Genomic DNA, 24,771 nt, shown 5'->3' on the forward strand with positions numbered 1-24,771 from the left:
ATTAAAAGCTGAGCTGATTAATTATTAATTTAGTAATTATGTACCCAGATTTGCGTGTATTTATATGGACAATTCTATAATTTCTGGCGTTTTGGATAAGGCAATATTTTGTTTTATAAAACTACTCCCGTATCTTCGACTATTATATTCTATTATGGAATATTTTGTTTTATAAAACTACTCCCTTTGGTTTTTTCCGTTGATTTTTTTATTTACGTTTGACACTTCGTCTTATTTAAAAATTTTGTCCAAATATACAAAATTATAAATTATACTTAAAGTTACTTTAGTAAGAAATCAAATTATAATAAAAATAATCAATAATTATATAAATATTTTGAATAAGGCAAAGGATCAAACATAGATAAACAAGTCAATAGCGTCAAACAAAAAAAATCGGAGGGAGTACTTTCTAGCACTTATGCAGTGTCTTCAAACTAAATGTTTCAAAGACTCTTGGTAGCTAAAGATGTAATAGTTTGATTTTAACCTTGCATAAAACACTAGAATTATAGAACATAAACGAATAATTACAAATTCGCAACAGACACATCAAAAAGTATTCACCACATCTTTTCGTTTCTAAGCTTATAAGCCAAAATTTAAAATTTCAATATTAAATTTACAGTTGATTTTGGTGGGTTTTTTCTAAACTTTATTTTTTTTATTCTTGACTTTTAGATCACTAAGAATGTATATAAAAATTATTTTTCGTATTCAAATACTCCCTCTTTCCCTAAATGTTTGACGCCGTTGACTTTTTATATATGTTTGACTACTCGTGCTATTAAAAAAAAGCATAATTATTAATTATTATATATCATTTCATTTATTTTTAAATATACTTTTATGTATATATATAGTGTTACATATTTAAAAAAATGAATAAGACGAATAGTCAAATGTTTATAAAAAAGTCAACGACGTCAAATATTTAGTGATAGATGTAGTATGTCTTTTGGAATCACCCCCATTGTTTGGTTTGAGAGATCTATACAGTTAATTTGGGTGAACCAGGAAGCTTTGATATTTGATTATTATCTTTGGTGTTTGATTCAATACGCGTTGCCACAGTGGTGCTACTCCCTCCGAACCAGGACGTATGCATTTTAAAGATGATTTTAGATTGTCTGGTTTCGATGATTGGATGAGGACAATTGGATTAAATTCCCAAATTCCCATGTTTCTCCGTGCTAATTTGACTACACCCCGTCCCGAAATAAGAGCATTTTTTATTTTTCCGTGTCCAACGTTTGATCATTTTTTTCTTACTAGATGATAAAACATGAATAGTACTTTATGCGTAACTAATTTTTTTAAGTTTTTATACAAATTTTTTAAATAAGACGAATGGTCAAACGTTAGACACGGAAAAACAAAAAATAATCTTATTTCAGGACGGAGGTTATAGCAAACACGAAAGAAAACAGCTGGAGTAGTAGCAGCATATTTCTTTTGACTTGATTCACTAGTACCGTCCAAGTGTGGTAAGTGTAATTATCTTGGATGGAAATTAGATTGTCACTTCCCTGTGAAATAATATATTGATAATAAAACTAATTTTTTACTGCCCTGTACTTCATTTTTGTCTATTAATTTCCACACCTGATCAGTTAGCTTGGAACTTAGGCCCTCTTTGTTTAGACTTAGCTTTTTTATTTTATTGTTTGTTTTTAACTGGTGCTTTTGGCTTAAAAGTCCGTTTATAAGCCTAGAAAAAGGGCCTAAGTGTTCACCCATTTCTACCTCTTATGGATTTCTTCTGTTTTTTTATGAATTAGTTGCAATATTATAATTTATCAGTGCAAATAGTCCCTTGATGATGAATATTCTGTCAAAACTGTCTTTTGCGGAAAATAGATGAAGTGTAAATGTGATGATGATTCAAAACATATTTTTTAAAACCTGGAGTTCCAATTTCCAACTGGGAGTACAGTTCGCATGGCTATAAGGAAGATACTTATCTAATGGGCCTGGCCCACAAACATGGGCCCAGTTGAAACACTTGGACCTGTCAAATGGGCGCTAAAAGGCAACACTTGGACCTGTCGTACACTCGTAAGTGCACATTCCAAAAGTTTTTTTAGTAGACCGTATTTAAGTTTGGGTACATTTAGAGCAGCAGTCACGTGTGTCTACGACATGTGGATCCACGATCCCTACATATACAGTGTCAAGTTATTAAACGTTAAATTTAAGAGTAACAAAAAATAAATCCTTAAATATCCCTTTTAATACCTCTCAGTTCTAAAATACAAATTTTTCTAGATTGTTTAGCAAATGTTAAGGTTAAATCAACAGATTTTGTAGGTGTAATGTTTAGATTACTTTCCAAATATCTAATTGACTCTAGAATCATTGTAATGATTAGAATCATGGAAACTAGTGTATCAATGCTAGGTACGAAATTTAAATCATAAAAGTGTTTATAATTTGGAATGGAATAAGTAGTTGATTATATATTTATCTAAAAAAATCTCTGTCCTAAAAATATAAGGAATGATGTGTTTGTCTAAGTCAAATGATTCTTGAACAATAATATTTACTAAGCTCACATGAACATCATTAGATATGTGTTATGAAATATATTTTCACAATTTAATTTTTTTTCATATGGAGCATGTTAATATTTTTCTCTACAAAACTTAGGACAAACAAATGATTTCTTACAATTTTTTATGGAGGGAGTAGATAAGAGATTATAATTTGAGTTATTGAAATCGGGCGATTAGCACTCAACTTTTTTTAGATAGTGATTGAGATTATATGACCTTTACTTCAAAACAAACTACTATGAAAACATAGCCATGTTCGGCAACGACAGTAAGATATCTAACTCTATTTTTCCACACGCACTCTCCCGAACTGCTAAACGGTGTATTTTTTACGAAAACTTTTCATAGAAAAGTTGTTTTAAAAAATCAGATTAATCTATTTAATATTTTTTAATAATTAATTAATCATGTACTAATGTATTACTACTTTTTCCACGCCAGATAACTAACCCACCTCCCCCAACTAATGAATGCGGCCATAGTTGCGAACAAACCTTATGACTATTTCACATTTTAATGAAGACATAAAGAACAACTACACAAACTAACTAGAAAGGAGACACTTTATTTAAGATAACCTATTACTAAATCATCATCCAAATTGGATGAAAATTTGCGTCGCTAAACTGTGATACTTCCATTAAATCCTGTTACGTGGTCAACTGATTAATGGTGTCAATGTTCTGAAAACCCTTTCCTCATCATCATCTCTATCACTGTTTCTCTCTCAAGACTGTAGCACCCTCGATTCCAATTTGTTTAAAACCTACTTTTCGAAATTATAATTTATATCTCATTTGATTTTTATCCCTTACATTGGGATTTCAAATCTCATACTTGAGTGCCTCCTAAGATTCTTTAGTGCGTCAAGTTCAAATTTGAATTTAAACTTTTATTACAATTTCTCTTAATTTCCAATTCTAAATCACTAAATTCCTAAAAGACATCGTTCGTTTGGGCCATTTCCCCTCCTTTTTGCTCATTCGGCCCAAATCCTCTCCTTCCTTTCTACTTCATCTTCTCCAGAGCCGGTCCTTGGTCCAATTCTTTCCTCTTCCTCACTCATCCGCTCGGCTACTGTCCATGCACTCTCTCATCACCTAACTCTTCTAGTAGGCCCCACTTGCTTACCACAAGCTACCCTGGGGCCATCATTCCGATGTGCTTGTGCGCTCATCTCCTTCCTATTGCAGAGCTTGGCACTTTTGAAACATGTTCGGTGAAATGTGTATCGGGACAGTCTCGCCTCCGTTCACTTCCCATGCACCGCAATCACCATGTCTGGGCACCACATGCCTTGGCATGCTGCGCATCCCCATGCCCTCTCCCTCCACCTTATTTTTCATCATTGTTTCCCTTCTTCCCACTTGGAATCTAGTGCCATGGGAGTAGCACACGTCGACATCGTGGCATCGTGTCGTTGCCTCATTGCCTTAGAGCCGCCGCCTTTGCTTCATCCTATTGTCGTGCTGTCCTGTGATCCTGTCCCATCACCACGATGTGCGTCGTGGCTCGCATATCCTCTCCCACTCCTTTCCTTTTCATATCTATGTTAGCTTTCCACCCTCCTCTCCATGCCATGCCATTTTTGGCTCAGCCTCCACGCCATGTAGTTACTACCGGCTAGGCCTGGGAATGGGGTGGGGCAGGGCCGGGGATGGTAAAAACGGCCTTGCTCCCACCCCTGAAATACATTCCTGTCCATGGCCCCGAACACAAACCCTGGGGAAAAGCGCTTCCCGTCCCCATCCCGACGGATCCCTAGCCTCGAACGGTGCCCCGTTGGCCCTTAAAAAAAGTTGAAGATGGTCAGCTAGCGGCAGCTGGAGAAGGAGGCAGCCAGATACGACGACAACGTGCGGGCGGTGGAGGCCCACGGGCGATTGTGTGGGCGATGTAGAGGGCAACAGAGGCGTGCGGGCACATAGACGATGGCATTGGCGACAGAGGCATGTGGGCACGCCGGCGAAGTACAGTGGTTGCAGATTTGCAGTATGTGTGACTTGCGCTAAGAAAGATACTGCCCTTGTTTAGTTTAATGGACAAAGGCCCAATAGAATTTTATCAACCGAATAAGTTTTATTTTTAAAAAGTTCGGGACCCAAGGGGATTACTATGGGTAAATTCTTCCGATGTTCCCATTTCCAAAAACACTGGGGCCTCGAACCCGAATCCCCGCGGGGCGATTTTAGCTCTATTGGGGCGAGTCCCTACCCTAGTGGGGATTTTGCCAAGCTACTTTTGGCCCTCCCACAATCCATGTCGTGGCATCCCCTCCACCGCTTCTTATCCACATCATCGGCTCATTGCCGCTCCTTCCTCTGAGTAGCCTATAAAAGGGACGCCAAGCCCTTCTCCACTACTACACCTCCTCCGTCTCCCTTGGCTACCCTTTCTATCCTTATTGGGCCACTGGCTTTGTGCACCTGTGGTGCCACCAAGCCCACCACATGCATGATGCATGTGGTTGTGCCTTCATCGCCATCCACAGCGCTTGCCCCGCCTTCTCTCTAGTAAGCACCTGAGTGCCATTGGATCAGAATGTGGAAGAATGCATCCCCCTTCCTCCCCTTGGTTGCACTGGTAGGTAGGACCCAACTAGGTTAAATAACCCTTTTTATTTCCCCTTCCTCTAAAAATCTAAAAAATCATTTAATCTTTGAAAAGTGCTAGAAATTCAACCATATATCCATTTGATCCCATTGATGTGCCAAAAAAATTATATATAATGAGATATACAAGTTTGGCACTCTTGATTTTCTACAAGAGAAAGGAGGGAACGAAGGAGGAGACAAGGGGCAATTTGGTTCACAAATTTTAGGAAAGACTTTTGATGCCACATTCAATAAATAAACAATGGATAACTGTGGTGTGTGGAAGGGTAGGAATGGGTAAATATGAACAAATTTGACGATGGAGTGATTGAGATAGACACATAATTACGTGAATAGGGGTAGAAATATCCTTCTATTGTGAAATAAATTTTGAACAATTGATTTGCTTGTATTTTGGAACAGAGGTAATACAAATACGAAAATTTCATGTGCTCCAACTCATCCTACTTATTACTCCCCCTATTTTCTTATAAATATACGTTTGACCGTTCTTCTTATTTAAATTTTATATCCAAATATATAAAATTATAAGTCATACTTAAAATTCTTATAATAATAAATTATACAACAAAATAATTTATAATTATATAATTTTTAATAAGACGAATTGTCAAACATGAACTTAAAAATTAATAGTGTCATATAAAAATATAAAAACGGAGGGAGTGCTACATCTCTATGTACATATGACCCTTATTGTTTTTGGGTCAGTTAAGCTCGGCCACTGGGCGGCAGCTAACTGGGAATTAATTAATGCATATATAGCTTGAGATCGATCTATCGGCAATTTGGCATATGGCGATGTACGGCATATATATCATCTTATACTAGTGTGATTGTTTCTCTAATTCAGAGATTATTAGTAATCTTATCCCTAGAGCCAATAAGCTCTCTGCAAATTGCACATGTGCGCACCGACTTTGCATTCATGCACCTGGTTTCCAGTAATTCCATGCGCGCACATTCATGCAACATGTACTTCGATAGAACTACCGATCAATTGGCATAATTTGACGAATCTTGCTTTTTCTGCGCCAGCCTTTTTTTTTTAATTTTTACGAGCGAAGCGATTTATTAGCGATTTAAAAAATATAGATTTTTTTAGATACGTGCTTTTAGTGATCTAGAAATAAAAAATTAAAAAACAGGCTGCAAATAAAAAAACACAAAATCAACTACAAATTTAAGCTTTAATGTGTAAAGTTTACCTTACAGGTTATCAGCGTAACCTTAAACAATAAGATTAGGGCCGATAGATCCAGTTTGTTCTTTGCTTGTCTCTCCAGTAGATTAATAAGAGTAAGATTTCACAAAATAACTCGTGCTTTACCTACTCTACATAAAACTGTGAGATTAAGTATTTGTCTCGCAGAAATACAAATTTAAGGTACCTATTACAAAAAAAGCACATGTCCTTTGTTTGTTTCGGCACAAAGAACTTGCCTATCCCAAAACTACGAGTTTAGCGTATCTATTATCTCAAAAATAAATGTTTAAGCATTCATATTCATAGTAACTTCACATGTGAAACCTAACTTATCTCAAGAATCTTCCATTGCTGCTGATGATAAGTAATTAAGTACTGAAATTTGTGTATTTCAATTCTTGTATAATCAATTATCCTGAGACTACAGGTTCTGATGTGGCAGTGACTATAGACTACTGAAATTTCCCGTGTGTCCCACATGTTAGGTAGCGTTTGATCTAATGACAATGCTAAAACATGCAATTTTGGGATAATATGCGCTAAATCCGTACTTTTATCCCAAAATTTTGAAACATGCTTTTATGATGGCGAATAAAATATTTCTACTCTCCCCTTCCAAAATATAATCATTTCAAATTTTATAATATAATATAAATATTTTTTAATTGATTCTCATGATTTTAATCATTCTACTGATTACAGAGCTAATCAAATGCCTAGAAAGAAAATCTAAGCAACTCCAGAAATTAATTGATCGCTGAAGTGACAAAAAAAATCTCTCCCATCTTGTTAGTCTATATGTAAATAACGTAGAAATGCTTATGAAAGTGGTAGTTTTATGAAAATAACTTACAAATATTTATATTTCAGAACGGACGCAGTAGTTTCGTGAAATTTATGGATGGATTAATTAACCAGATTCGCCAGCATGCATGTACGGTCGATCGTATCCGTATGCGAGCGAGCTAGGTTAAGCTGTCAAAAGCTGTAAGTGTGGTACACCCTCTGGTTTAATTAAGTTGTTTTTTGGGCATGTGTGGATCCAATTTGTCTGACCATTTCTACGGTGTGATCAACAGCTGGATATAGCTACAATTTGTCAAACACGTACGAGAAATTTGCCTACCACCGTACCATTTGTAGGTAGATCTCGACTACCGTTCAAATTTCGGAGTGTGAAAGAAACTAGAACGTGGCTCACACCTACTGTTAAAAATTAAATTGTTGACAGAGGTTGAAATTGGCGACTTTCTCAATTTTTATTAACACGTAGTATTTTAAACTGCTAAACGGTAGCTTTCGTATGAAAGATTTCTATACAGAAGTTACTTTAAAAATCAAATAAATTCATTTTTCGAAATTTTAATAATTAAAATATAATTAAGTAGCTAATAAGCCGTTCCCCACCTCAGTTAATTTAGAACAGAGTCTTAGGGCATAACTGATGGCGTGAAATTGAGCTTGGTCTTGCATTTTTAATGGTTCTCTCGTGTCATCGATCTTAATTATGTAATCCCACATATGTGATTTTTCTGTGATTCTCTAGTGCTATCACTTATTGTCTCCGATTTTCTTTATTAACGCAGTTGACTTTTGAATTTACGTTTGACCATTTGTCTTATTTAAAAATTTTATTCAAATATGCCAATCTATAAATCAAATCATAAAAAAATAATTAATAATTATTTAAATTTTTTGAATAAGATAAATGGTCAAACATAGATAAAAGAAAAGATACGCCTGGTAAAAAAAGACAACGACCATCTATATTCCTATTCTACTACTACTACTCCCTACAATATGTCTTCTTCCATTGGCGATGGCACCCAAGTGGCGAAGGACAGCAAACAATGTGGAGGCCGGTGTCTAACAGCAGCGGTGCCTTGGTGGTGTTGGACGACGAGCAACGTGGAGGGCGATAGGCCGGTAAGGGTGGTAACTCGGCGAGCAACTCCCACCGTCCCACGGGCACCACCTTGCCAGCTAGATATAGTAGCGGTGAGCCAACTATTATGGAGGAGCGAAACTAGATCTGTATTTTCTATTATTTTTAATGAATTAGGTTTTTTTTCCATCTTGATGATTGTTGTGATGCTGTGGTAATTTAGGTTATATCCAAGACCAAACGGCATTAACCAAAATTGAAATGTCTCAGTTTTGATATTGTATTAGTAACCAATATGTTTTCGTTGTTAGATAACCAAAATTTAGAGAAAATCAAAGAACCAAACCGTTCGCGCGGTTCAGTCTAACTGAACACCCACCCCTATCGGTAGGGGGGCAGGCAAGCGAAGGAGCTGGTCAAAGGTGATAGAATGATGATGAAAGGTTGCTAGAGTTTGGGCTGATCCTTAAAGGTCACCTTAGGGTTGTTTTATAGAATGGTGAAGCATGATGGAAGAAGATTTGAAGCCTAGCTTTCTATAGTTCCTTTTCTTTTATTTATTGGTCCTCCGTTACGAGACATAGAATCTAACCATTGTTGTAACTTTTGGCTTTGTATACTCACTTGTGGATATAGAGGCCAGTTTCTATCGGTTATCTATAAGAAATTATCAAATATTCTTCGTTTGTACAAATGACTCATCGAATGGCACCTGCGGGACATTCATGAACCGTGCCTATAATCGATTAAAATTAACCTCATGATGAATTAACTCTTTAAATACGTTTCTCCCATTAAAATATACTTGCCCTTTTCTAGGGATCGATTTTCAAACCTAGGCTTAAAAAAACGAGTGTTCTGTTACCTATTGTATTCGTTTCTAATTTGCTCGTGACTAGCTAAATGCCCATACGTTGCAAATGATTTCAATTAAATTTTTCATCATTCATTTATAAATTTATTGTTTAAGACTGGTGCAAAAAGAAGCTTAAGATTTTTGAAAAAGTAAATATGCATATGTGATTATAATTAGCACTTCATTAATTGTAATCCTCTATCCAGCGCATTTGTGAAAGAAAAAAATAAAGAACGGAACAATGACCAGCTAAATATAAATTAGAACCAATCCTTAGTTAAACATGTCGCTAAGTCCTATCAAGGCCCGATGCCAACTTTATGGGTCCACTCCCATTTTTTTCTCTCCCTTTGCTTTTTCTCTATCTCCCTTTTCTCTCCTTTTTCTTTCCTCTTTTCTTTTTTCCTTCCCTCCTATTCTCTGTTTACCTCTCTCTACTCTCCTACTCTCCTCTCTTTCTTTTCTTTCCCTTTTCTCTCATGGGAGGTGCGCGGGCTCGAGGCATGGCTGGGATGGCCAGGGGTGCGCGGGCCGGGATGGTGCCGGACTGGCCTGGTAGCGGGACGACGGCTGAGTGCAACGCCACCCAAGGCGCGACTAGGATGGCCGGGGGTGCGCCCGGGCTAGCGGCGGCGGCTACGCCGGGGAGCGATGCGACGGCCGAGTGTGGCACCGACCCGGGGCGTGGCAAGGACAACCGGGGTTGTGTGGGCCAATGGCGGCGCCAGCAAAAGGGGATGGAGCTAGCGGTGGCAGCCGAGAAGTGGCCGGGCTAGGGCACGCGGCCGAGAGGTCGCTGGGGCGCGAAAGGAGCGTCAGCAGAGAAGCAAAGAAGTAGCTGGCGGCCGGGAATGCTGGGAGACCTCCACCAACCATCCAACAATGGCCCACATGTCAGCGTGGGTGGACTGACATCCATGGCCCACATGCCAGCACCTCACTGCCACGAGCTACCACCACTGGGGATCTTTGGAGTATAGAAAACTGGTTTTCTTGTATGGGGACGTGCTACGTGCGCGACCAAGGGAAGATGTGTGAGTGGACGGACAGTTCCACTAATTTTAAAGTATAAGAGATTGATTTTTCTGTGTATAAAATATTAACTGAAATACATGGCCGAATTATAAGGAACGACTTAGTAATTAACGTGGGAGAGGGTAACATGGCATATCAACTATGGATTAATTAAATCAATTTGCTAGAAGGGAGAGATGCATCAATTGACAAATTCACTCAGCTAGCTAGGTACAAAGACGTACGCATATGGAGGTGACTTGTACAAAAATATACTTAAACAATCCCTGCTAATATCTCTATAAATGCAGCCCCTCCCATTCCAAAGCTCTCATCACCACTCAGCAAAACAAAAGCTTGATTGCTTAATTACCATTAGCCTATAGCTATACGCTTCACTACGCGACACGAACGTACGTACGCTCGGCCATGGCGAGGCGGCAGCCATCATCGTCAGCCGTGTACTGCTTCGTCGTCCTCCTCCTCATCGTCAGCCTCGGCGCCGCCATTGCAACGACGGCGGCGTCGACGTGCGAGGAGGACCTGGAGGAGCTGACGCGCAGCTGCGAGGTGTACTTCCGGTTCCCGGCGGAGCCGAGGGTGGCGCCGTCGGCGGCGTGCTGCGGCGTGGTGAGGGAGGTGGACGTGGCGTGCCTGTGCGCCATGGTGACGCCGGAGGTGGAGAAGAACGTGTGCATGGACAAGGTCGTCTACGTCGCCGCCTTCTGCAACAGGCCCTTCCTGCCTGGCTCCTACTGCGGCAGTAAGTACATGTGATATATATCTACGTCAGTTTTTTTTCTTTTTTTGCTGAAAGCACGGTACAAACGTAAGCACTCATAAAAAATTCGCTACAAATCTTTGGGGTCAAATAACTCTAATGTTGATGGCATTTATCAGACATAGTCGTAGATCTCGTACTTGTCAATAACATTTTTTTAGAATTAAATGTTTGTCAATGACATTCGTTAGATTTTCTCAAATTTAAAAAGCTGTGGAGTCTGCCGCCCCTATGGGTTGAACATGGAGCATTTTTTCCGTACTTGAGGAGGTACCATGAGGTACAACTGTTTTCTATGTAAAAAAATTTGGTACCTTCTAGTATCTAAGGTACTAAGAGTTACTAAATTTTATATAGAAAACAGTGGTATCTCTTAGTGGAATAATTAACTTTTTGCCACTCTTATATTTGGTCATAACAGATTTACCACTAGACCCACATATCATAGACACGTGAGGGTCCACGTGTCATAGACAGCGGGTGACAAATCTATTAGCAACCATTTTTAAGAGCGGCAAAAAGTTAAATGACCAACAATGGTAAAACTACGGTCAAGTTGAGCTACAATAATTAATCCTAACCAACTAATTAGCTATGGTCTTTTATTATGGAGCAATTATCTGATTTTAGTATACATATTTAATAGTATAAAGGATGAAATTAGTCGCTATAAAGTTAATAATCAACTCTAAAACGTAACATTTTTAGAAGACGTATCGTTTGACGGTTTAAGAAACACGTGGGCAAAAAATCGAGGAAAAATCTGACAAAAATGCAGCAAAAAAATGCGACATACATGTTTACTATTTCGACATGCACAAATCTACCAGCGACCAAATATTTCAGAGGACAAAACTTGAAATTTAAATAAATTTGGGTGTAAAATAGGTTCTTTAGGCCAGGGCGGTGGGGGTGTCACGAAATTCCTGAAATTTACCGAATTTCAACCTGAAATTGCAAGCATCACATGTGTTTTTTATGAATTATTTTACTGGCCAAAAGCTTATTATATACATGTTCCATGCATAGTTGTAGTCTTACCGGATCTGGTTGGTTCGAAGCCGTAACATGGAAACAAGAAACAGTTCGATTCAAAAATAAACTGAAAAAAATATTGTTAATATCAAAAACTGATAAATGCTTAGGAATAGTGTAGTTCACCCTGCTATATATTTAAAACGAAGTGCGAAACTAAACCTCTTTTATGCTATCCTGAAAATAAAATTAATCTAAATCGTATAAATACTGAGATTGCGAGGTGGAAAAGGATATAAAAATAAGATTATCGAGTTGCATGAACGAAAAAGCCGAGCAATTCACAGAGATGATGACTATTTAATTCCCCTATTTAATTAGATATTTTCTCTTCTCTGTTAATTCCTGTTAATTATTACTGCATCCGTTTCATAACGTAAAATGTTTGACTTTTTTAGCTGTAACGTTTGACCATTCGTCTTATTAAAAAATTTAGTACAAATATAAAAAACGACAAGTCGTACTCAAATTTCTTTTGACAATAAAGTAAGTCACAAGCAAAATAAATGATATTTTTATAATTTTTAAATAAGACAAATGATCAAACATTGTAAATAAAAAAGTCAAACATCTTATATTATGAAACGGAAGGAGTATTTAGTTCTAATGCGTACATATATATTGTTATTTTGCAGGTTATCACATTCCCGGGCCGGTCGTGTAATGAATGATGCGTTCATTAATCGCCGCATGTGCTGTTCTACGACCAAGAATAAAAACGCTGTTTGGACGCCGGACCTGTTTTCGAATTTCATCAATTTCATTTGATATTTCCCTTTAATTTGTTTGTTCATCTTAATTATCGTTGTTGAATAATTTTCCGTCCATGTGTGCTTATGTGGATGCTATGCTTTTGAATAAACACGACGGCTCCATATATGGATCCATGATATGAACTACACGGCTTCAGTTTCATTCCATCTCTAGTTATTTATTAATTCGATCTCGTCAGGTGAATGAGAGTAATGCATTCAAATTTATCGTTTATGCTGGAATTTAGTTTGATCGAATTTTGATGTCCCCGAAGTAAATGGACAATTAATAACCTTTTCAGGGCTCCTTTGGAACAAATAAATTTCAGATAAATTTAAAAGGGTTATATTCCTATGAAAAAAAATCATATATGACCGTTTAGAACGAAGGAATGTCTCTTTCCTATTCCTTTGAAATTCCTTATGAATGCCTCAAAACATAGGAATTTTGAAGGATTTTTGACATGAGATCTAACATCTTGTAAAATTTTGTTTGTGTTTATTTTATTTTTCTAGTTCCTGCAGTTTTTTATGGGTTTCTCCAACCCATATGATTTAAGTTGACATGGTACTCTAATCCTATAATTTTCAAACTACCGTGTTTCGAGAATCCTTCATTTTAGAGAAGTCCTCATCCTTAGGATTGATGGTGCGGTATATATTCTTGATTTCCTTTTTTAATTTGTAATGGTTGTATGCTTCGAATATGTTGTAATTGTTATGCATTTGAGGGGTTTTCCCTTTATTTGTTTAAAAAAAAATAGAATAGGGTAGCTGGCCGGCTGGGCCACTACAAGGCCCAACAGGACCGAGCAACCCAGCCAGCACAGCATACAACCTTATCCTTTCTCTCGTTCGTTCGGAAGCAGCGGAGAAAAAAGGAGGCGCGTGGAGCTCCTGGCGGCAGTGGTGATGCTCAACTGCTCGCCCGCCCTAGGCGGCATGTCCGCCCATGGGACGCGCGCTACGCGCGGCGCCGCAGCTCCCTCTCCTCGCCTACAAAGCGGATCGAGTCTCCCCCTCTAAGCGGCGCCGCAGCTTGTTCATCCACCATTCCGATGAAATTCCTCTCAATTCCGAGAGGAGCTAGCTGGCGCTGCTGCTGAGTTCTTGTTCGTCGCGTCGAGGTGCCGGTCCTAGCCACTGGTGCCCGGCGACGTGCGAGATTGCGGCTTGCGTCATTTTCCCCCTTTCTCTGGTCGGTGTGGTGTGCAGGTGGTGGTGGTGGCTGTGGTGAGTGGCTACTGCACATGTCTGGTGTGGTGAAGCATCTGATTGTTGTCTACCTTGGCCTGGTATTTGGGATCCGTTGCTATGCAGTGCTCATTTGCTCCTCGGGTTGGTGCCATGGACGTTTCACTCGATATCAACATCGGCTCAGTATCTCCGTCAACCATCCGCTAATTGAAGACTCAGACGTGAGCGGCGGAATTGGTTTTCTGAGACAGAACTTTGAGTTCGCTGAGTTTGTCTTCCTAGGTAGACAATCTACGTGCTGTGAGTTATCTAATACTCATTTTGGTTTACATTATTTATGCAATCTGCTAGTTAATTACTTGGGTATGATTGCATATTCTTTGGATGGATTAAATTGCTCGATGATATTAACTGTGTAGTGAGACAACTCGTGACAATCCAGAGATTTTAAAGTACTGATATATTTATATCTGTGCAAATTCGTTTGCCTTATTCTGAAAGCATATTACATCTGCTAGCTCTGTTCTTTACTGTTTAGTTTTAAGCAGCTTAGTGTTATTTGGTAATATAGCTTGTTATACAGTCTTTTAAAACCTGATTTAAATCTCTCTAGTAAGATAGTTTGTCACGAGTTAGTCGAGGATCTTTGATCACTGTTTGTGTTGGAAGGCTGCACGTGCAGCAACCCACAGTTTTGGGAGCAAATAACAGACAACAACCATGTTCCTAATATTCATCTATTGTCTTTATCTGATTGTCCTTATTAATATATAAATGAACTTGAGTAGCTTTCTTCACTGTATAAAAGCTTTTCGTATGCTCCTGTTCATTTATGTCTTATTAAATTATAATTGTAATCTGGGTAGTAGAATTGTTATATTCAGAATTGTTTTATTCATTTTATTTGAGTATACTGGAAGCATGTTCACTTATTCATCTAAAACTACAACAGTAATCACTGTGAACTAATGGAATTGGACGGAATGGCAAAAAATTATATGATCTTTTGGTATTAAAATGTACCAGCAAATTTAACTCGAATTTATGTTTCTAAAGTCGAGGTTTTTCAGTGTCAATAATACTAAATTTTCCTGAATTGTAAGCCAATTTGCGTACAATGATCGAAAAAGCGATGGATGACTTACAACATTCTTATTATGCTGAAAAATACTTGTGACCCATTGATTACCTCTTCTTCCTTACCTATATTCTCTTGTTTTTTCAGCACATGCTTCCATACCTATGATTTTTACACTAAAATTTTTGACACATCTCGGTACTTACTCAAGTACTATAAAATTGCTCCTACGATTAATTAATTAGTTTTTCAAAAATGATAAGTGATGTATTTGTCATCGACATCGAGGCTCTTATGGAAACTTTGCTAATCTAGTCCAGTCTTTAGAGATAGTCATAAAGTTAGACTGTGCGAATGTGTATATAAGCGCTTGTGTTTGTGATATGTTTTTAAAGACAAAATTGTGTACTAGCAAAAAAAAAAAGAGTTTGAGTAGGTGCTTGTTCTTAGAGGATCTAATTTAAATCCATCCAAATAATTAATATACTACCTCATATTATAAGACTTTCTAGCCTTGACTAAATTCATCCATTAATGAATCTATATAATTTATATATATATATATTTATTAGTTTCCATATGAATCTGCAAAAGTTTTATATTATAAAACAGAGGGAGTAACATATCAGAGGGATCTGCTGGGTCTGATTCTGCAGGTTGGGCCGGTGTCCGGCTTGGCCAATATTGCTACAGGTTCGGGTTGTACTCAGAAGCCTGCTATGTTGCACCGGAGTATCATTGGCTCATACATACACAACTCAAGAGCGTAGTACTCCATTCGGCTCCTCATAAATATTTGACGTTAAGACAGGATTCACTTAACTTTTATAACTCTAACCATTAGTTTCATTTTATAAAAAGTTTATGATGTTATAATACTATTTTTCTCGATCTAAATATGCTTAATTACAACATTCTCTTTTTAGGACGATAAAAGGATTGTCTAATTCATTAATAAATTAAAGGGTGAGTTTTAATAAATTATTTAGAGAGGGATGCTCGTATGCCATGTCTTTCTTGTCCCAGGTTATATTCTTCTGAGGTACCAGTAATGTATCGATCCTAATGTTAGTCAAATTATTTTTATATAACAAATCCCATCGAGCTTTATATTGATCCATGTCTCGTATCAAATATAATTAGCTGAAGGTATAATATTATAATATTTCCTATAAATGCTGAACTCAGTACCAGTACCATTATGTCACACCCGGAGTTTTGTCCTAAGTCTAAAATCGTAAAAAAGAAATCCGTAAATAATAATTGGCTTAATTAACTCAGGAAAAATCCCTCTAAAAGAACTTAATTTAATTAAATCGAGGTTCGCAAATCGACTAACTGGATTTAAACTCAAATCGCAGAAGTATAAAATGTGGCCAAATAAATTAATTTAAAACTCGGCAAAAGTGGGGTTTTTCTTTTCCCTTCTTTTTCCCTTCCTTCTCAAATTGGGCCGAAGTCCAATTTTCCTCCCCTTCCTTTTCTTTTTCCTTTTTCTTTTTCCTCTACTCCTTCCCGGACCGGCCCAGCCGAGCCGACCCATCTCCCCGCTCGCCGAGCCGACCTCCCGCCCCTCACCCGCGCGCGCGCCTCTCTTCCCCCCTCCGCTTGGGCCGCCAGCCTAGCTCGCGCGCCCGCGCTCGCCCGCGAAGTTCGCGCCACCTCCCTCCGCCTTTGCGCGGCTCACAGGCGGGGCCCACCTGTCAGCGACCGTGCCAGCGCCCGCGCCGGCCGAGTCCGAGCCCGCGCCGCGCCGCCGCCGCGCCGCAACGGCCGCCACCGAGTCCTCGCCGCGCCCGACTCGGTCTCCAACCACCGCCCCGCCCTAGCCAGCCTCCCCGCGCTATAAATCCCCACCGCCGCCGCGCCATCGCCCACTTTTTCCTCTCCGCCCGAGCCGCCGCCACGCTGCTCCGTCGTCGGCGCCGTTCGATCTCGCTGCCGGACACCCTTCGTCGCCGTCCAGCCGCGTCACCACCTTCGCCTCGCCGTCACCGACTTGCTGCCGCCCCTGTCGTCGCCGGCGGGCATCTCCAGCGCCCGCGCATCCTCTCGCCACCCGATCGCCGCCGCGCCCGACCTCACCACCGCCACCCCCGATCCCATCGCCCGGTCATCGCCGCCGCGTCGTCGGACGTCACCACCTGTCCCGCCTCCTCGCCGACTCACCCGCACCGTCGCCGCCGCCGGTGAGCGCCTCCTTCCTCCTCCCCTCCCTCTTTTCCTTCCCGGCCGACCGCCACCGAGCCGAACGCCGTCACCGGACGTGTGCGGTGCGCGTCGTCGCCGCCGCCCGCCACTGTCGTCGTCGCCTTCGCGATGCCGTCGTCAAGCAGTCGCCACTCGCCCCCGTACGCGCCCGCGCTCGTCGCTCGGTCGTCGTCGCCGCGCCAGTCCGTCGTTGCCGCTTTGCCCGGCTACGCCGTGTGCGCCACCGTCTCGGTCGCGCGCCCGCGCACCGTCGTCGGACGCCGGTCGTCGCCGTCGCGCCGTCGCCGCCTTGCCGCGCGCCGTCGCCGTGCGCCACCACTGTCGCCGCCCGCTGGTCGCCGCCGTCAGCCGAACCTCCCTTCCCCGTTCCCCTGTTTCCCCTCACTGACCGACGGGACCCCACCCGTTGGCCGCCCCTCCTCCTTTCCCCCCTCTCTCTGCCATGCGGGCCCAACCCGTCAGCCGCACGCCGACCCCCTCTCCTCACTCCCCCCGGCGGGTCCCACCTGTCAGCCCCTCATCCTCCCCTCTCCCTCACCGACAGCTGGACCCCACCCGTCAGCGCCTCCTCTCTCCTCGCTGACGTCAGCAGCCTCATTAATTGCGCAATAATTGATTTAGGACTTTTCTGTTTAGTCTAAAAACCCAGAAAACTTCTAAAATTCATAAGTAATTCATCTAGTCTCCGTTTAGGTCCATTCAAATTTCATTAAATTCATAAAATTGTCAAGAATCCATTAAAAATACTTTCTTTTGCTGTTTCAGTAGAGTTTGTGCCTGTTTTATTTATTTTTGTGCTTTATCGCTTAGATTCGGACCCCGCCGAAGAGCCGGTTTACTTCGAGATCGTCGCCGAAGTTCCCCAGGAGCTAGAGCAAGGCAAGTGGCACTCATCTTTGATCATATTGAACCTATCATTACAAATTCCTTGCTTTCTTTATTCAAATATGCATTGTTTTAATTAAAGTATTTATGGTATTTATTTTCTTCGGGTAAACCTTATTATTATGCCGTTGATTATCCAACTTTATTAATTGCTGGACCAGGGGTAACTTGATTAGAGTTAGGCTTAGGTTAATGCTTAGCCGTGCTTAGAACAAGTAGCTCATGGGATCACATTTAATCATGCCTAGTCTTGAATAGCTGTAATAATGATTCATCACCCGGTTCGGGTTAACGTCAACCAAAATATTGATAATGGTGGGCTATGGGTGCATGGTTTTGAGAGTCGCACCCATGGCAATTAAGGACCGGTTCACGGGAAACCCTGGAAGTAATTAAGTGCTAACCACATGCCGAAATGGGTAAGGTGGGATTTGAAGCATGGCTTCGAACTATTTGACGTATCAAGGCAAGAGTAGGCGTGATGGAGTATGGATGGGCAATCGTGGTGTAACGAAAGCCTCTGCTGCTTCCGGATCTACCAAGGCACAAGAGGGGACTGCTCGACTTGGTGTAAAGGAGGGGGTGAAACCTGAAGTGCGGTGCGATTAAATAGGGAGGGTTATGTGACGGGTCCTATCACGGTCTCCTTTTCGGTATACCATGGTGGTATGTCGGCGCATGTTCAAGTGTAGTGGAGTCGTGTCTTGTGGGTACAGTAGTACACCTCTAATCAGAGTATAATCTATTCGAATAGCCGTGCCCAGGGTCACGGGCGAACTCCCAGCTTCACTGTGATTAGTGAACCTTTAATAACTTGAGTAAACTGGTTTTCACTCGGGACTACTGCAACATGGTGTAACGTTGAGTAGTGGTTGGGCCTGTCGCAACGTGGTGTAACGTTGGACAGTGTTGTGGTATTTTACAACTGTTATTTACTTATCCTTTAATTGATTCAATTATCTTTATTCTTTTTAATCTCTGTTATTTGTGCAACCGCTGCTTTCTTGCAACTAACCCTAGCCTGCCCTTGATAATCCCTATGCATCATTTATTACCCTCTTTTCCGTGTTACTTGTTGAGTACGGTGGTTTGTACTCAGTGTTGCTCAATTTCCTCCTTCAGAGTTAGAACTTGAGTCTAGTGGAGAAGACTCTCAGGAGTGAGCTGATCTACCGTCGAAGCTTTACCTGTGGACTGGAGCTGTACCCGCTGGAGCTAGTCTACCTTTCTTTCCGCTGCATTTCCGTTAGAATAAGTGTTATTTTCAGTTGTTTCTAAGAACGATGGTTATGTAATCAACATTGTCTTTTTGTGTACCCTGGCTGGTCCTGGACAGGAATTTTAATACACAATTAAGTTCAGAAATTCGTGTGAGGAATTTCTGGGCATGACACATTATCCAAAAAATATATGAGAACAATATACACCTACATGAAAAAGAATGATATATTGTTACTATATTAACTGGTTGAGGACACAAAGAAACCAACACTGCAGCAAAATGAGCATCTAGAAACATTTTCAAAGGAACGGATTGAAAAACCGCGTAACATCCCAGCCCAAGGCTTAATAGGATTTGATAGAATATTCATACTAACAAGTTACAACTTTTTTGGAAGCTTATCTCAAAAGAACCTTGAGGTTAAGCGTGCTTGGAATGAGTGAGGATAAAGTGCACAGAAAAGCCTTGTGTTGGTTATGTGAAGGAAGTCTTGATGTCCTAGAGCGCTGCCAACAAACCATATCTACCGAAGCCGCTCCCCACCCCACCTAATTACGTAGATGCGGATCAGAGAGATAGATCAATGAATCGTCTATATAGATAAATTAATCCATTTTTTAAAAATAAAATCGGATAGGGATAAAATTAATCATGTCAATTGTTGTGGAGCTATCCAATTTCTTCTAATCATTGTGCTCTAAGGTGCTAGACATATCTGATCTTGGCAGCCTTAAAGAACAAGTTGTGACGACACTGTGTAAAATGGAGAAGTTATTTATTCCTTCCTTTTTCACTATCATGGTTCATTTAATTGTGCACCTGGTTAATGAAGCTAAATTAGGAGGTCCTGTACACTATAGATGGATGTACCCTTTTGAGAGGTAATTAAAAATGCTCTTTCTATTTGTTCCATTGAAATTTACATATTCTATATTAATTGACTTGATCATGCTATAAAACTTCAGATATTTTGTTTGGTTGAAGAGCTATGTGTGTAATCATGCACATCCTAAAGGGTCTATAGCAGAAGGGTATATAGCGGAAGAATGTTTAACATTATGTGCAAGATTTCTTAAAAGGGCCAACAAATCTAGTCTTTCCAAACCCACAAATTGTGAAGAAGAAAAGTATTTGTTTGATAGTTTTGGGGAAACAATAGGCTTTGCTCAAGATGTGAAGTTTGAGGCAAAAACACTTATTCAGGCCCATCGTTACATCTTACGACATTTCCATGAATTAGAGGATTTTCGTAGGTATAGTACCTAATTGAACATTATCTTTTAAAAAATAAAATTTATAAAATAATATTAATATGTAATTTGTAGATAATTTCTTGAGGAGGAGAAGAGAAAACAAAAGAAGTCATTTTTTACTTCCTTTGAATCTAACAAGTTGATTAATGAGCGATTTCATGATTGGCTATACCACAAGGTTAGTATAACTTAGGCAAAACAAGTCAGATGATGTATGTGTTGTAAAATTAATATGCCTAATGTTTAAAAACACATGTTTATATAGGTTATGCTTAGTGCTTGTGATCCTGATCCACGCATCACGGGAAATATCATAAAAATGGCTGAAAAACGGAGTAACTATGGAAGGAGTGGGTTTAAATTCCATACTATTTCTCGTGAGAATAATCTGCAAACTCAAAAAAGTGGTGTTGTTAATATATCTGAAGGTGATGCCATCAACTATTATGGCCGTATTACTGACATTATAGAGCTGAACTACAATGGAGCATTTAAGGTTGTCTTATTTAAGTGTGATTGGTCTGATGTGCACCATTGTGTGGGTATGGAGGAAAATGAGTTTGGTTTTACTCTTTTGAATTTTTCTCGGGTTATACACACTGGCAATAAGCTGATGGATGATCCATTTGTTTTCTCTTCACAAGTTGAACAAGTATTCTATGTCCAAGATGCCAAAAAGAGTGACAGGTCTATTCCTGTTAGGGTCAAACCCAGAGATTTATTTGACGTGGGAAAGTGAGGAGATGAAGATGATGAGATATGAGTTGTAAATAATATATTTTGTTGCATTTATTTGCTGAAGACATTAGACTTTTAGTTATTTTCATTCAGATATATTTTTAATGTATTTGTTTGTTCAATTGCCTGGTAGTTTCCATAAGACACTTTCCATTTATTTACTTGAGATATGGAGATACGTGTGATCTCATTTTTTTCACTTTAACTAGTATGCAATGGTTATCTTGTTTCTTATATCTTTAAAATTCTTACCCATTTTCAAATATAGTGCAAATGGATACGAGCTCCCAAAGACTATATGGCTTGTCTCTTTCGTAGAATGGAGTACAAAATCATGAAATAGATATACCAAGGAATGATCAGTATGTTGAACAACATAACCTATCAAATAAGGATTAATTGGCGCACAAACTGCTATGCACTAGAGAAAATTTGCAATTGATGGGAGAGCTAAGAGTTGGCTTCTCCATCAGTTAGATGGCAAATAGAGGCAATACAAGGCAAAACTAGAAGGAAAATATTATAAGTCTAACTTACCTATGGAATGAGTATTGTAAGCAGTATCCAAAACTGTTGATGAATCTCAATGGCCTACACTTGTCTCTTACTGGTACTCAGAGGACTCTAAGGTAAATATGTGTTGGGACTTTTTAGTGAGTGGTTGTCATTTTCAATTATGTCAGCTCATTTAAATGATAATATATGTTGTATTGTTAGAAAATTAGCGACAGAAACCAAGAGAATGCACAAAATATCAAGCATCCACACACTTTAGGAAGAAAGAGTTTTGCAAGAGAAAAGAGTTGGTAAGTCATTTAGCACTTTTATTTATTAATTCATTCTTTTGTTTCCTCCTGTATTTGAGATTTATAACCTTAGGAAGTTAATGGGGTGGAGGTGGACTGAGCAACCTTCTTTGATGAATGCCATAAGACAAAAGATGACAGATATGTTAATGGTGCTAATCAAGAAAAAATGGTACTAACATCTCTTTTTTAACTGGTTGTACAACAAAATACATTATGCTAAGAGTCTGATTTTTTTCCAATGTAGAATAATGTATACATGAAATTGGCTGAGAAAAGAGTAGATGGTCAAGAACTCACTAAAGCTGATTTTGAACAAGCTATGTTGGATGTGTTTGGAAATAATCATAGTGGTAGAGTTAGAGGCATGGGTCCGACCATTACTCCAACAAATTATTATGGTGGAAGGTTTTCGAATATATCAGCAAGGAATGAACAAGGAACCAACTCTAGTAATATCAATGCTTTCATAAGTTTTATAGTCTTATATATGGTAGAGAAATATCCTAAGGACAATTTGTTGGCTAGGCTGTCACTATACCTTACTAGGCTCATCCCAACAAGTGAGGTATGTGCACAAGATTAGTAGTTTTAAATGTAGCAACTTATATGAGCATATGCATAAGCTTGGAAAATAATATATTCATAGATACATTTTCAGGTTAATCAAAACCAAGAAACTCAGGCACCAAATAACATGCTATCTTCTAGTCATAGAGCGTCTTCTCAGCCTTTATCTGAAGAAAAGTGATGTTACAAATTTAAGCAGTTTTTCCATCTTTGAGGATAAAGAGGTACCAAAATCTGGACTATTCATTCTTCAGATCGGACGGCCTGAGATGATTAGTACCTCCTGTACTGCCTACTTTAGGGGTACAAGGGTAATTTCGCATCTAGGCTCATCCTAATCCCATCGTCTCCACGGATCGGCAGCGGCGGCCGCCACCATGGTTCAACATCGGCCGCCATGACCAACACCTCCTCCTCCTCCCGTCTTCACCACCGCCCTCCTCGGCCTACTCCCTCCGCCTCTAAAAGCCTCTCTCTTTCTCCCCTTTTCTCATGGGGATCTTGTATTCTTGTGTGGTGGTGGTCTAAAAACGAGGATGAGAGAGGGGTCGGAGGACGAGGCGGCCGGCTGTGCCGTTGTTTGCGTGCGGCGGGAGTGGTCGCCGGAGATGGAGGCGGCCGGTGGCGCGGGGCTGACCAAGTGGCAGGCCGTGGGCCACCTCCTCCTTGGACCTCACGGTGGCCTCAACCGGTAGCACAGCGTCGAGTACTGGCTCACGCTTGACCTGGTGTCCTCATCATCGCCTCCGTGCGGGGTCACAGTCAGGGTCGCCGACTCCCACGACGCCGACGTTTGTGAATGACTCTGCTGGGTTTGATGACCGCCAAACGCTGCTATACTTCCGGGGAGCAATTTACAGGAAGGAGGAAACAACAATTAACAAGTGTGTTAGCTGATCATACATCCTGTAAATACATACTTTCTTTTTTTTGTTATGACTAAAATCTAATATTTGCTTGTAGAAAGAACAATGTGGCACTTTAATTTGGGTAGATGATTTCTGGCATCCAAGAGTACAACGGGCACTAGAACATTTATGGGATGTAATTGAATCAGGGAAGAAGGAAAATGGTGGGCCTCATCAGTCAACATCGTGTTGTTTTGTTGAGAAGAGGAAACTAGAGGAAGAAAAAAATGAGTCTGGAGCTTGATGTGGCCGATCGTATTATGGCTATAGAGGTAGCATCCGAGAAAAGATTAGCCAGGAAGAATAAGGAATTAGATAAGATAAATAGTTGGCTCATGTGCTCCTTGGTTATAATTGTCTTCCTTTTAGTTAAGATAGTTGATTTGTTGTCACAGAGGTATTGAAGTCAATGTGTGTAATCTTAGATCGACCGTACTTAGTTGCTCATTTTTCTGCATATTTCATTTGGGTGTTTTCACTCCATCTCCATAGACTGCACTTCGCACTTCAAAACTAGACTGTTTATGTTTATTCGGGCAATTATTCCATCTATCTAATTATAAAGCCATCATGTTGGGTTTATCAATTTTATAGTTCTATGCAATGTACTTTATGGCGGGTGTGGTGTATGTACATGCAAATGGTTGTAAAACAGTTTGCAGGTGATGTACACAGATTTCTCAATGCTACTCAGAAACTTGACCTGTTTTTTTGATATACTGCTGAACAAGGCTGTGTGAGTTTAGAATTCTGGTAAACAAAGAGTATCGTATAACCCACTTGCATCTCTGAATACATCTCATATAAATTACATAGAAGTCATTCTCTCTCTCTGCGTTTGTGCAACCATAATTATTTGTCTACAATCATAGTAGAGATATAATATTGACTTTTTCTTGAACTGCAATGAAACACACCACACTGATATTTATGATTCTCTTTGTGAGCACAATAAGATTAGAAGCCAATTGGTTTGCCACTAGATTCAGAATAAAATTACATCTGTTCATAACAAAAAAAAAAAAAAACCATCTCGACTGGACAAGTAAAAATCCCAAGGATTTGTACTTTCAATCTGCCATCTTGCAAGTACCAACCTCTCTGAATTCAATATGTCCATTCAATAATACAGACGAATCATACAATTCCTTGAAAAACAAAACTAAATGCAATCTTCAGTCCTGTGTATTCCATTAACATATC

General features: G+C 39.8%; 1 protein-coding gene across 1 annotated transcript; it reads left to right on the plus strand.

Moving 5' to 3' along the window:
- The first annotated feature begins 10,561 nt into the window (after window positions 1-10,561).
- Window positions 10,562-12,612, plus strand: LOC102716079. Its single transcript, XM_006663392.1, has 2 exons — window positions 10,562-10,895; window positions 12,584-12,612. Exons 1-2 carry the CDS (start codon window positions 10,562-10,564, stop codon window positions 12,610-12,612), a joined length of 363 nt encoding a protein of 120 aa, XP_006663455.1.
- The last annotated feature ends 12,159 nt before the right edge of the window (window positions 12,613-24,771 follow it).

Source organism: Oryza brachyantha, chromosome 11 (assembly GCF_000231095.2).
Source record: "Oryza brachyantha chromosome 11, ObraRS2, whole genome shotgun sequence".
Taxonomy (NCBI): Eukaryota; Viridiplantae; Streptophyta; class Magnoliopsida; order Poales; family Poaceae; genus Oryza; species Oryza brachyantha.

Bases quoted from the DNA above. Each gene is read 5' to 3' on its own strand.
- LOC102716079 (XM_006663392.1), top strand. From the start codon at position 10,562: ATGGCGAGGCGGCAGCCATCATCGTCAGCCGTGTACTGCTTCGTCGTC. The intron at 10,896-12,583 runs GTAAGTACATGT...GTTATTTTGCAG, and splicing joins GCCTGGCTCCTACTGCGGCA to GTTATCACATTCCCGGGCCG.